Below are 12,076 nucleotides of genomic sequence, written 5' to 3' on the forward strand. Positions count from 1 at the left end.
TATTCATGTACGCCATCAGAGCTCTTTGTTGGTAATTTTTTTGGACATGTTCAAGAAATTCACTTTCCCGGTTGTTAAGCATGACCTGAAATCACTGTCATTTCTTTGTGTTTCATTCTGTGCCATCGCACGAAACTTTTCAGGCAAGTGTGAACATCAACGCAATATGAACTATGCTCTCAAGTAGAGGACACCACTTTGGACATCGGGGAAAAGTTACTAGCATTTTATTCAGGACCACCAAATGGTAGTGTGCGAAACTACCGATGCTGCAGGTACCGCATTTGAAAGAGTGCACAAAATATTGCAAAAACAAAGAATGCGTGCACGATATATAGGTACCGCGTTTGTTGTCTGGGCCAAAAGCGCACATTTCAAGACAATGCGCCGTCCTATAAATAGACCGCCGCAATGCCAAATTTCCATGAATAATTGGCTTTGATTGGTTTACCACCCTGTACATCATCCGGATATAGCCCGGCTGATTTTATGTTGTTTACAAACTTGAAGAACTGGCTCGGAAGGGAAAAAATTCGTCCAATGAAGATGCCATCAATACGTAGTTCGCTTCACAAGAAATTCCTACTGTGACGAGATATAAAAAAAAAATTAAGCTCGGCCGACCAATGAAGTTTGCCCTCGGCGAAGACTGTTAAGAAATGAAATAGTCTTTTTTCGAAAGAGCAGTTTTTAACTTGTATATTTAGAGCATACTCACCAGTAATGGAACAGAGCCCTCAACATCCTACCACGTCGGGGAGCATGACAGTGACGACAGACACACGTAACCAGAGTGAAGTTCTTGAAAGGCGGCGTAATTTAAATTGAAACCCCTTCTCGGTAATTCACATCACGGTACAACTACATGGATAGTCCACGCAAAGGTGTGCGCACGCAAGAAAAGAAATCTCAACCAAACAACCTTGACTGCTCCATTAAACGCTTATTCCTCCTACTCTATCTCTATAGTACGTAGATTTTATTCCACTGGGTAGCACGCTACCAACGTAAAAAAAAAAAAAAAGTATTGCATTTTTATTCCGTGGTCGTCTATAAACAAGCGCACAGCGACTATTCGGACAGTATACGCGCATGCGGTGACATCCTACAACAAGATTATTTATTTGTGCTTAACATGCGAGCCGCTGTTTTTCGGGCGTTCCGAGAACGCGTGCGGGCACTGGGCTTTTGGGCGCATGGGTGAACCCAAGCCGCAAGAGAAAGCCGTGGCGAAGTTGTGGTCGTGCCTCAAAGGCAAGTTGCATCGGGCCTCCGCTTGGTGGACATCCTCTCCGCACAACAGCAGGCAGCCCACGACATAAAACAGAGCCTCCCCGGACAGGGCAGGGAAGACTCTGAGCACGACCGTGCTCGGTCTAGACGCTGCGTGAGCCTTGAAAGCCGTCCAAGCGACAGCCCAGGACAACATGGAAACCTGACCGTCTACCTTCACGGCGTCCAGGCTCCGGTACTTATTCGCCAGTCCGGCCTCAATGCAGTCCCACGTTTCTTCATACTTGTTAAGAACTGCTTTTCTGCAAGCCTCGTTGTTCAGCACCAGCTCCGAGACGAGTTTTCCGATGAGGCGGGAACCGATGCCAGCAAACTTTACAGCATTCGGGGCAATCAGTGCGTACCAAGGTACGTCTAGGTAACTGGCCTCTATAGGCACGCTCCACACGCTGCTATGGGGCGAGGCCTCCCCGACGTTCGAAGATTCACTCGGCATGGCGGTGGGCGCCGACGCCGCTACCGCCAACCAGTTCGTCAATGCGCTGTGCGTCATGTCCGGGTAGCGAAGGTACGCCTCTTCGAAGTACTCGGGCCGCGAGCGCCTGAAGAGAGCCGTGTATGCACCCGCCGACCTTTCGACGGCGGCGGCAGAGCAGTTACTCGCGAGGATAGGAGAATCTGTGCGCGAAAGGACTTGGGCGAACGACCGGCCGACACGCTGCATCAGCTGGCCCATGTCATCCTCGACTTGCGCTGAGGCGACGTGGCTCATGTAGGGGTACTCGAGCGCGTAGTGGAAGGCACGGTCGCTGCTGGCGAAGCAGCGCTCCCTGTGCTTTTCCCGCACGGAGACTCCCGGATGAGCCGCCTGCATTATGCGCCTGTTGGTGAACGGGACTAAGGCTTGGACACAGAGCCAGTGGTAGAGCTCCGTGAAGTCGTCCTCTCCGAGCCGACTGTGCAGGGCGAATAGTGCCTGGAAATAGCGGCCGTTGCGTATAATGACGGGAACATCGTCGGAGACATTCAAGAGCGTCCGGAATACCTTTAGCCAGCGCTCTTTTGGGACCACTCCCGAAAGGCGATGGATGCGAGAAGTACTTGTAGATATAACATCGTCTTTTTCGTTCGTAAAAACTGGCGCTTTCATGGAGGATATCAACATGGCTTCTAAGCGGGCTGTCTTGCTGAAGAGTTTTTGAAAGTCTGATGAATTACCTTGTTCTGCGAAGCTGTCATAAATGGCGCGGACGTACTTCTCGTACTTGTCGGTGGTAATGTTCTGAGTACGCCACTTGCTTCCCGCCAAAAGTGCCACAACGTTATCCGGTCTCCGAAACATGACCCGATGCCTCACCTGCCCGTCCTTGAAGTCCACGTCGAGAAGCACGGGAATCCTGACGACCCGAGACATGTAGAACATAGCCCTTAGCACGTCAGCTGACGGTGCGTTCTCTGCGACTGCAGCGTCGGGCCAGGCGATTCCGCCTTCTGCCAGCACTGTCCTGACGTTCACCGACTGATCTTCCGAATCAGTGACGATGCTGTCGCAAGCGACCAGGTGCCTGGCGGCTTTCTGCACCGCCGTCTGGTGTGCTGGAACGAACGAGAAAGGAATGCGGACGTTTCTGGCGAGCCGGGTGACGTTGGCGACAAAGGCCGAGGCTAGGGCTTGCCCCACTGTCTTCCCTGGATGGCTCCGCAACCACCGGCCGCACACGTGTCTGTAGAAGTCGTCGCAAGGGCGAACCTGCTCGTCCATGGCCTCCTTGAGCAACGTTCCTATGCGTTGACAGGCCTCGCTGCGGCACCGTACGCCACCCAGAGGCGCGGTGACTTTGCGCTTGAAGCGAGGGCTCGCGTCTTTGTCCCTCTTCCTGGTAAGCAGACTGGCGAAAAGAACCGCCATAATGACGCAGGCGAGGAACACGGTGGTGGTGGAGACAAGGCAAGTCCTGGCAGAACTGCGCCGCACTATCCGATGCAAGGAAGTTAAGGCCAGCGTCCGCCGCAACTTGTGGGCATCCGCTCTCGGCGCGGACGTCTCGATGTGCGACTCCTACGCAATCAAAAATAGATTTAAACACGACTGATTGCTTACCCACTGTAACTCGAATGGCACTAGGTCAGTATGAATTCTGTAAGAATACAAGTTTAATCTGCTTCCCGAGCATTAATTGGCAAGAACACACATGTGAACACCGGTGCCTGCATGCCTGCCCGCCCACCCGTCCGTCCGACTGTCTAAACATCCCCCGCTAAGTTAGCATTGAAGGTAGCAGTGTGGTGTATCTAAACAACGCCCCTTTAAAGCTCTTGTGGTATAATTCTAAAAAAAAACCTTTTATAAAAACTTCTAATAACTCGGCATCTCCGGGCGGCGGCCCTTTCAGGACGCGAACAGAACCGCCTTAAATACTAAAAAATTGCATGCATCAAAACTTGCGCACCAGGAAAACGCTCTAAAAACTGATTGACTTACTCGCAATTAGTAGCCAAAAGCAGCTGCCAATATAGTCGCACCCGGTGGCTTCAACATCTCCAAGTAATTGTTTGAGCCACTTCTTTCTTAAACGCGACGATGAGCACGAGGCAAGTCATTGCCTTCGGTACCACCCATGTAAAATAAATTTGTAGAAACTTCGGTAATCATTGATCAAGGGCGAAATACTCAGTTGTGTCAGTTTCCAAAATATCCATTTCGCGTCCGTTTCAGCCGGGACATAGTCGCTCTTGCGAGGGCTCTGTCCGTGAATGTGCTGCGTCACATCTGGTCGTCTGCTTTCAGCCAATCAGGACTCGCTCAAAGCGGATGCTTTGAAACAGACATGAAATGGACAAGACTTAGAATTCCGCCCCAAGGGCGGAGAGAGAGAGAGAGACAAAACTTTTCTTTTTATTATCGAGCGTTGCGTGCGGGGTGGTCCCTTGTTTCAAGAGTCCATGCGCCGTCTTAGCTCGATTGCAGCCCACTCGACCAGCAGAAGTTAATCTTGAGGTATACGGAGCTGGACAGCAATATCTCCCACTGTTCGTGGTGTATATGGCGGGCGTGGATTGCGAGTACTATGTCCCTCACCTTGCCGCGTCGCTCGCCGCTGACGCCTCGCAACGAGTGGTGCCGACGGTCCACGTCTGCCTCGTGCCCTGCGGCACGGTACGCAGCCCCCAGCGAGACGCTTCTTGTCGCATGGGAGGACTCCGCCGGGGGCCTCCGGTCGACTTCAGACTCGCGATCGAACTGCGACCCCGCATTCATGGCGGCGATGACCTGGATGGCCGCGGTGAGCGTTCAGGCTGACGAAGGCTCTGCAGCTTATCTCCCAAAGAGGTTCCAAGATCGAGTATGGGCATGCGGCTACGCTTCACTAACATCGCACTGCAGCAGCAGCAGCAGTAGTAGTAGTAGTAGTAGTAGTAGTAGTAGTAGTAGTGGTATAGTATAGTTGTAGTAATAATAATAATAATAATAGTGGTAGTAGTAGTAGTAGTAGTAGTAGTAGCAGTAGTAGTAGTAGTAGCAGTAGTAGTAGCAGTAGTAGTAGTAGTAGTAGTAGTAGTAGTAGTAGTAGTAGTAGTAGTAGTAGTAGTAGTAGTAGAGAAGTTTATCTCGCAAAAAAAGTTGGTGGTTCCTCAGTCCACTGGGAGCCCAAGCGACCATTTGGGATCTCTGCCCTGAAGACCAGTATTTGCTAAGCGTCCAGGTCAGTAGCGGTCCCAGAGATTGGTTTTGGGGGGAGGGGGATTTTTTTTTTTTTTTTGGGGGGGGGGGGGGGTGCGAATGAAAAACCGCTCCCTCCTTGCACCGTATGCGAAGTAACCCGCTTGGGCACAAATCTCTTAGCGGCACAGTGGTTTTTGGCCCCCCTTAGGCGGTGCAACGGCTGGCTCGAGTCCGCATTTCTGACGGTCGCAGCACGTTTGCCACCTTGCACAAGTGGGATGCTTAAAAAAAAACAAAAAAATAAGAAGCTGAGGAGCTCTTTGGGGGGGGGGGGAAGGGAGGGGGGGGGATCGCCCCCTTCGCCCCCCCCTTTGGGACCGCCACTGGTCCAGGTCAGCAGGTTCACACAGCTCGGGAAGGGGAAGGGGAGAGGAAAGTGGTGGGGAGGGCTGGGGTGTGAGCACGCCCGATGATTATGTCTGTTAGGGTGCCTGTTTGAGATCAAAATGTGCATTCTGTGGGGTATTAGATAGGGGCGGTGTAGCCAGGTTAGCTGACAGGCAATCTGGTTTGGTTCGGGCACATGGCAGCATGCGACCGCTTCCCTGCCGGGCTGATACTAATTCACAAAGTTGCAAGCAATCGACGAGTACGCGGTATACATAGGAACGTCAGCGCGACCGAACATGGCAATTCATATCCCGACTGCGACGGCCGCATGTTGACAGGCCGAAATTTGCTCACAGGAATGGCTCCGTAATTTTCTTCGAGTAGGTCTACATAACCATGTTCCGACCAACGTTACCAGAATAAGTTTTAGTAACGTTGGTTCCGACTTCATCCGGAGCAAGGTTCGCGTGATCACGCATCTTGCCTCGTCAGAAAGCTGGGGTGGGGGATCTGAAGTTGAGGCGGCGTCAAGAGAAAATGTCGGCACAGGTGCTACGATAGAGCGCTTGTTTTGTTTAGAAATGCGTTCAGGAATGCGCAAATTATTTGATTTTTATTTGTTCCGTTATAGAACATTACAGTAATGTACTAATTTTCCTGGATATTTTGAGACGCATTTCGCCCTCCCCCCGTAAAAACTTTCTGCGGCATGCAAAGGTTAATTCCCGGAGTAAATGGTGCCTACTTCAGCAGAGAAGCCCCCTTCCTGACACAGCCTAATTGTGCAAGGAGCTTGCGACACTCGAATGGCTTTGCGTATCACAACTTCTCTTCATCCGCAATGTCTAACCATGGGCCTCCGCAACCAAGATTTGTACTTAGTAGGCGCAACTAACACCATCTGAATTCTCTGATTTCACCTTGATACCAATCTGATGTGAAGTGAACTATATAAACCCTGTCACGCCAGTCCTCGGGCTATGATTTCTACGCGCATTCTATACGGCGTGTCAGCACTTTATCAGCATTCTGATAGAATTCTATGCATGATTCTATGCACTCTATCAGCATTCTATGCTGATTTCTGTGAGCATAGTGAACATGTATCTATACTTGACCGTTATTGCTTCGGGCCCTGAAAACAAAAGCGTCCACTCCATTGCATTACAGAAGCATTGGGACATTATTTTCTTGACACTAGTGCAGTACGCCTGAAAAAAGGGGAAAAACATGACAAGATCATACGAAGCTGTTCTGCACATCCGACCAACGTCCATTCTGGCTTACTCTGTTGTCTTGTCTTCAGGAGGTCAGCGGCTTTAATTCGCTTGGTTGGCGTGCCTTAATTCTTCTTCTTCTTCGCCTCACTGACCCTAGTTCGAGCGCGAGAGAAGTCCTACAATTTATTGACCTGTGAACGAAGCACTAAGTCAGCGTGCGGTCGGATTGAATCAGTAAAACCAAAATAGATCCCCTTTGCTCCTTTTCCCCCCTTTCTCAGCGTCAATGATCGCCAAAATTTCTTCCTCTTATTCTTACTCCTCCATCTTGATTCTTCGCCTTCTGGTAGAATTCTTCGCGCTCTGTTTTCCCCTCTTTCTTTCATTGTATTCTACACGTTGGAGTAATGTCGTAGTGGTCACTGTCACTAACACTGCCGGAATCTTCGTTTCATTAGCCTTCACGCTCATCTTCGTTACATTCTCTGTATTGCCATTATAATGTATCTCCGTTCACAAACCTTTTGCTTTCTTCCATAAAGGCGGTGAATGAACTATAGTGGTCCTGGAAGGTAGATAATAATGAGGAAGGTGACGAACGGCAGCTGTTTGGGACACCCACTCGTGGAAGCGATACGAATTAGGCTCCGCAGAGTACGAAAGTTCTTCTCGCAAAGCTTTATCCATCACTCGTGGATTCTTTACACATCCTCATTATCTTTGCGTGCCTGAACGATCGAAGACGTAGCATAAAACGTACAAACGTGAAAAGAAATCCTCGCCTTCCTTCCTGCGTACACGACACCTGCTTGTGGTTTCTTTCGACTCCTGAAAGAGCAACACTGAAAGTTGGGCGAGTTGGTTGAACGTCTTGGGAAAATTACAGCGCGCAAATGAACACGACACAAAACCCCAACAAAGCGCACTTGTGTTTCTTCTACTCTGTATACCGTACGCCTGCGCGTTGTAATTTTCCCAACCTGTATGAGTAAACAGAGTAGCCCTCGTGCACGCGACAAATTCATAGTACGCGTGCACCTGCCAAGGACGTTGAAGATGCACCCGCTTATCTGGCGGCGTCGGTGCGAAGATAGCACCCGGGTGACACACAAACGGTTGGAACAAACGGCTGCGTCCTTCTTCGCTTACGAAACATGAGCTCAATGAATGTCGCATAGCACGCACTAGCAGTTGAGACGAAATGTTGGAACAACAAACACTCGGAATTGTACACAAGGCGCGACGGTGAACCCCCTTCGGTGCTTCTTCAAGCAGCTGAGTGCACAGATTGCGACCTGCCCATGGTCGCCGATTCCGCGTGCCGAATTGCCGAATTTGTTACTGCTTGTCTGGCTTTTTTTTGTAATTTCCGACGCCACTGCACTGGTTTTCGCTGTATTGAATCCCAATTTCTCCGCTGTATACACGTTTGCTGTATACCGGCCATCTCTGTTATTGTGTCTTTTTTTCGGTCCAATGGACTTAGTTTTTGCCGATTCACCATGGGGGAAGTGTAAACTTTCTGGGGGCTCAACGATGGGCTTAAAGAAGAGTTTTTTTAGCGTTAAATCATTGCTTGCCTTGGTTGGCCAAAGAACGCGCCCGGCCGGCGTCCAACGAACGCGCACCCATCCGGATATCAACTGCATTTTCCACAGCTTCTAAATCTTTGCTGATGCGTTCCATAGCGCTCCATGCGTTTCGCAGCGCGCGTACATCACAAAGAACAACTACTGACAAAAAAAAACTATTCAGGGCGTTTAGTTTGTTCCACAGCATGGGCCAAACACATAAACACGAAGAATCGCTTTGCGCACTGTCTCGTATATATTTCACCACAAAAAAAGAAAGTCAGGAGCAAAAACTTGGCACGCGGTTGGCTTTCAGCGGCTGTGGAGACAGTGTTGCAGCAGCATGGATAAATATTTTGGGAAAGGTAGCTGTAGGGAGTCTGATATTGAGGTTGTAGCAACATCGGCAAAAGGCTATAGGCGACAAATTAGGCCAAACGAAAAGCTTTCTCCGAAATAATATGCTGAAAGATCCTGTGCATTTTTTTATCATACTTTCAGTCAACATATCGTACGTGATTGTATTTGTTGCGAACCGCTGAGCAAGACCGACAGCCCCACAGTAAAAAGATAATTTCTTTTCACCAGGTTCTCATCGCTTTATTATGGGAACACTGACTGAAAAGCACATCCCGAAGATAACTGCGGTTCTCAGCATTGGCCGGAGACGGCTGTCATGTCTCACTTTTCCGCTTGTTGGGCTTTGTAACAAGACTCCGCAGGGATCTCCGACAAGCGTAGCTCTGGATATGGTAAAAACGTCGCAGCCGTTGAAGAGATTGCACTTGATTAGTGTTCCCTTCGTAGGAAAAAAAAAATCATTGTTTTCGCGCAAGAATGATGGCGCTTGCACGCGCAGAATGGTTCTGTTGGAGCTGCTTTATGCAAATTGAAGCCTACACTATGAAGTTTTGCACTTGCATAGACGAGCTTCACGTAAAAAGTAAGCTCCTCGACGTAAATACAAAGCCGATAAAGTTTCTGAATGTATAAATGAACGGAAACACTCTAAAACAAAGAATGCTAGTCGAGCAGGCAGATTTGGTAACAGTGTGGGTCACTTGTGTCCGTTGAAGTTTGGATAGCTAATATGCTGGTTTAGACTGAACCGTAAAATCTCCGTGCTACCTTTGATTGGTACGACCGCTACATTTCATGCGAGCAGTGGCAGGTCGCACTGCGAGGGAAGCGAAGCTGGAAAGTTTGAGGATTCAATTTAACACCACCTGATGGAGCGCCCCGTCCCTACACAGCAATTTTTCTGCACGCTGGCTTCCATTGTCGCCGGCTCCGGTGGTCAGGTCGCTATCTAAAGCTGTTCGCAGTGCACACACGCATCGAAGTTCGCTTTGCGTCGACAGAAGCATCTCGTCGCGCTCGTTGTTGAAGCGCTAGTAGCAGCAAGGTGCTACTTATGCTGCGATCTGAATTGTTTGGTTTCTTATTACCTCTCAAGTAAGACAGACTTGAAAGAGAGCTTGCGTCAGTCCAAGAAGCGACGGAGAAAAGGTTGATATGTGCAAAAGTTAAGGGAAGAAAGCGAGCGCGATGGACAATTCCAAGTCCTGACTCAAATTTTAGAAAAAAAAAAAATTAAGTAGAGTTAGGCTAGACTTGCGATGGGGAGGGCGCGTTGAACAGACGATTTGGTAGCGCCTGGTTTCCCAAAAAATGAGCCGTGTGAACAAAAGACACAAAAACAGGGTGAATGGCAAATGATCAAAAATGCTATCTATAGACGTATTCACTGCATTCACTCAAGCGCTGCTTTTCTGCACAGGTATACCTCACTTGCAAAGACGTGTGAAATCCAATGAGCGCGAAGGAAGACAACCATGCCGTTGCTGTAGTGGTCGAATAAAGTAACAGCAATCACACGCCTATCAACTATACCTGAGTTCGAAATCAAGATGTACGCGAACACTAAAGCACCACACGTGCAGTTGGGCTTCAGTGACGGTTAAGTTAAGGTTCAGGTGGCTTCATAATGACCACTCCAATTTGAAGGAAAGCGGGCCTTAATCGACGTCTGACATATAGGCTGAGCTATAACGTTGACAAAAGGTAAGTCAAGTATACAGGTGAGGGCAGACTCCGATACGTTATTTTCATGCTCGACGAGCCGGCATAATGAGAAGACGGGGGTGCAGCCCCCATTCAAAAATAGGTGACCGGTAAAAAGCGCAAAGGCTCATGGGTACGTCGTCTGCTCCAGCCACTTCCGGTTCGAGATCTCGCCTGGCCTCCCGTACGCCTGCGTACGTCGGCGGCTTTCAGGCGCGTGTGTCCGTGTTGTTTACTTGCCACAGAGGGCTTACCTTTCAGGGGAGCCCCTAGCAGGATTCATCGTTGTTATTCATTGAATGTGCGATGCATGAGCGTTTGTTTTTTCGGTGGAAACAGATAAACAACACGCGCACGCGCGCATGAAAGCCGCCGGCCTACGGGAGGCGAGGAGAGCTCTCGAACCGGAAGTAGCTTGGCTCCGCAGGAGCAGACAATGCACCCATGAGCCCTTGCGCTTTTTACCGGTCACCTATTAGGTTTGAACGCGTGGGCCCCAGTGGACGGAATTCGAGTATGCCGGGCACATTGAGCTTCGTACTTCGCTTCCAACAGAAACACAGCTGCTGCGCCCTGGAATTGCATTCCTTGCGTCATACACAGCAGCAGCGCTCTTTAGTTCTTCTTCCCGCCACTGAAACAGGTTTATCACACCGTCATGCGCAGGTCTTGCCTGCTCAGTGAATTGCTTCCATTTTCTCGATATTGAAAACTACAGCGGTCCACCGAACGATCGGTCCAGCCTGAAGAATAGCCTCCGACTTACGTACCATACCCCTGTTGCAGCTGTGCAACTTGCACAACCGAGAAGAATGTTAGCGAGGATGGTGACATCGAAGGAATGGCTTATCAACGAGAGAGGGCGAACAGAAGTCGAACTAAGAACTGGGAGAAAAGCATAGCGCTGACCCAAAGCAAAGCCCTCAAACGGGAGGAATTTATATCTGTCATATCTATAACAGGAAATTCCCCAATTTTAGATGCGACTGCATCTCATTCACTCGCCTTGTCCCACCATACGCCGTTGTTGTTGTCCGTCCACACCCCTCCCCCATTCTCCTCGCCGCGCGAGCTGCGCTCTCCGCCGCTCACCCCCTCTCCTCTCCGATAGCGAACACTCTCTCGCGAGCGGCATTGGATTAGATTCGATTGGATTGGCTTGGCTTGGATTGGATTGAATTGTATTGGATTGGATTAAAGTGGATTGTGTTGGATTGTGTTGCGTCATAGCCGCGGCAGGGGGTTCACGGCACGTTTCACGCGATGGGAGAATCAACCTAACGGAAACAACATCGGAACCCCCTATGCGTCGCATCTACACAGGGGTTCCCGCGAGGGGAGGTGGGAGAAATTTTTTTTGTTATTGGTTTTTGTATCAGCTTCTGAGAGGTTGTGGTTGATGCTCGCATCTTTCACAATGCAACAATGCAAACGTCGGAGGGCGTCGGAGGTCAGATTTCTAATGACGACTTGCTGCTCTGTGAAGGTCGGTAAGCCAGTTCCAGGATGAAGTTAGGTGGTTAGGTTATCCGTGGCTCTGGTAAGCTCTATATATAGAGCCCGGGCGTGATCCTTTGGTACTAGCTCAGCAACTTCTGTTTTCACTGATGGCAGGTAAATTACCATAAATTCTGTCATCCCGAAACATTAGCTCAGTTAGGTAAACGGTTAGAAAACGCACCTTTTTGTAAAGCATAAAAAGTTATGTGTTGATCATATAGACCGCTGCAAAACAACGTCGTTTTTTTTTCGCAAATGTTTTATTTATTTTTCTTACAGTTTTGGTAGCGCGTATTGCCCTGAAGCCTTGCAGAGGCGGGGCAGCGTTCACGGTTGATGCAACAGCGTGTGTCCATTGTTTCCTGGGGTACCTTCAGTGGAAATAAGAACAAAGTCCCACCGCTTTGCTGCCAGTTCCGACAGCAATAATTGCC

General features: G+C 49.5%; 2 protein-coding genes across 3 annotated transcripts in view; both read right to left on the reverse strand.

Annotated features, from left to right (window-relative positions):
• Window positions 1-12,076, reverse strand: part of LOC144173932 (thymocyte nuclear protein 1-like) — a 34,999-nt gene that overhangs the window by 12,732 nt on the left and 10,191 nt on the right. The window lies entirely within an intron of this gene.
• LOC144173928 (neprilysin-1-like) lies at window positions 216-7,415 on the reverse strand. 2 transcript variants are annotated; one of them, XM_077702270.1, is made up of 3 exons: window positions 6,575-7,415; window positions 4,313-4,504; window positions 216-3,292 (listed from the first exon to the last, which is right to left on the reverse strand). In XM_077702270.1, the coding sequence occupies exons 2-3, from the start codon at window positions 4,490-4,492 to the stop codon at window positions 1,121-1,123; spliced, it is 2,352 nt and encodes a 783-aa protein (XP_077558396.1). In that variant the 5' UTR covers window positions 4,493-4,504; window positions 6,575-7,415; the 3' UTR covers window positions 216-1,120. The 2 variants fall into 2 exon arrangements, with proteins under 2 accessions (XP_077558396.1, XP_077558397.1); XM_077702271.1 differs by lacking the exon at window positions 6,575-7,415 and having other exon boundaries at window positions 4,313-4,542.

Source organism: Haemaphysalis longicornis, unplaced genomic scaffold (assembly GCF_048455015.1).
Source record: "Haemaphysalis longicornis isolate Haplotype H1 unplaced genomic scaffold, Haemaphysalis longicornis Haplotype H1 scaffold_3, whole genome shotgun sequence".
NCBI lineage: Eukaryota > Metazoa > Arthropoda > Arachnida > Ixodida > Ixodidae > Haemaphysalis > Haemaphysalis longicornis.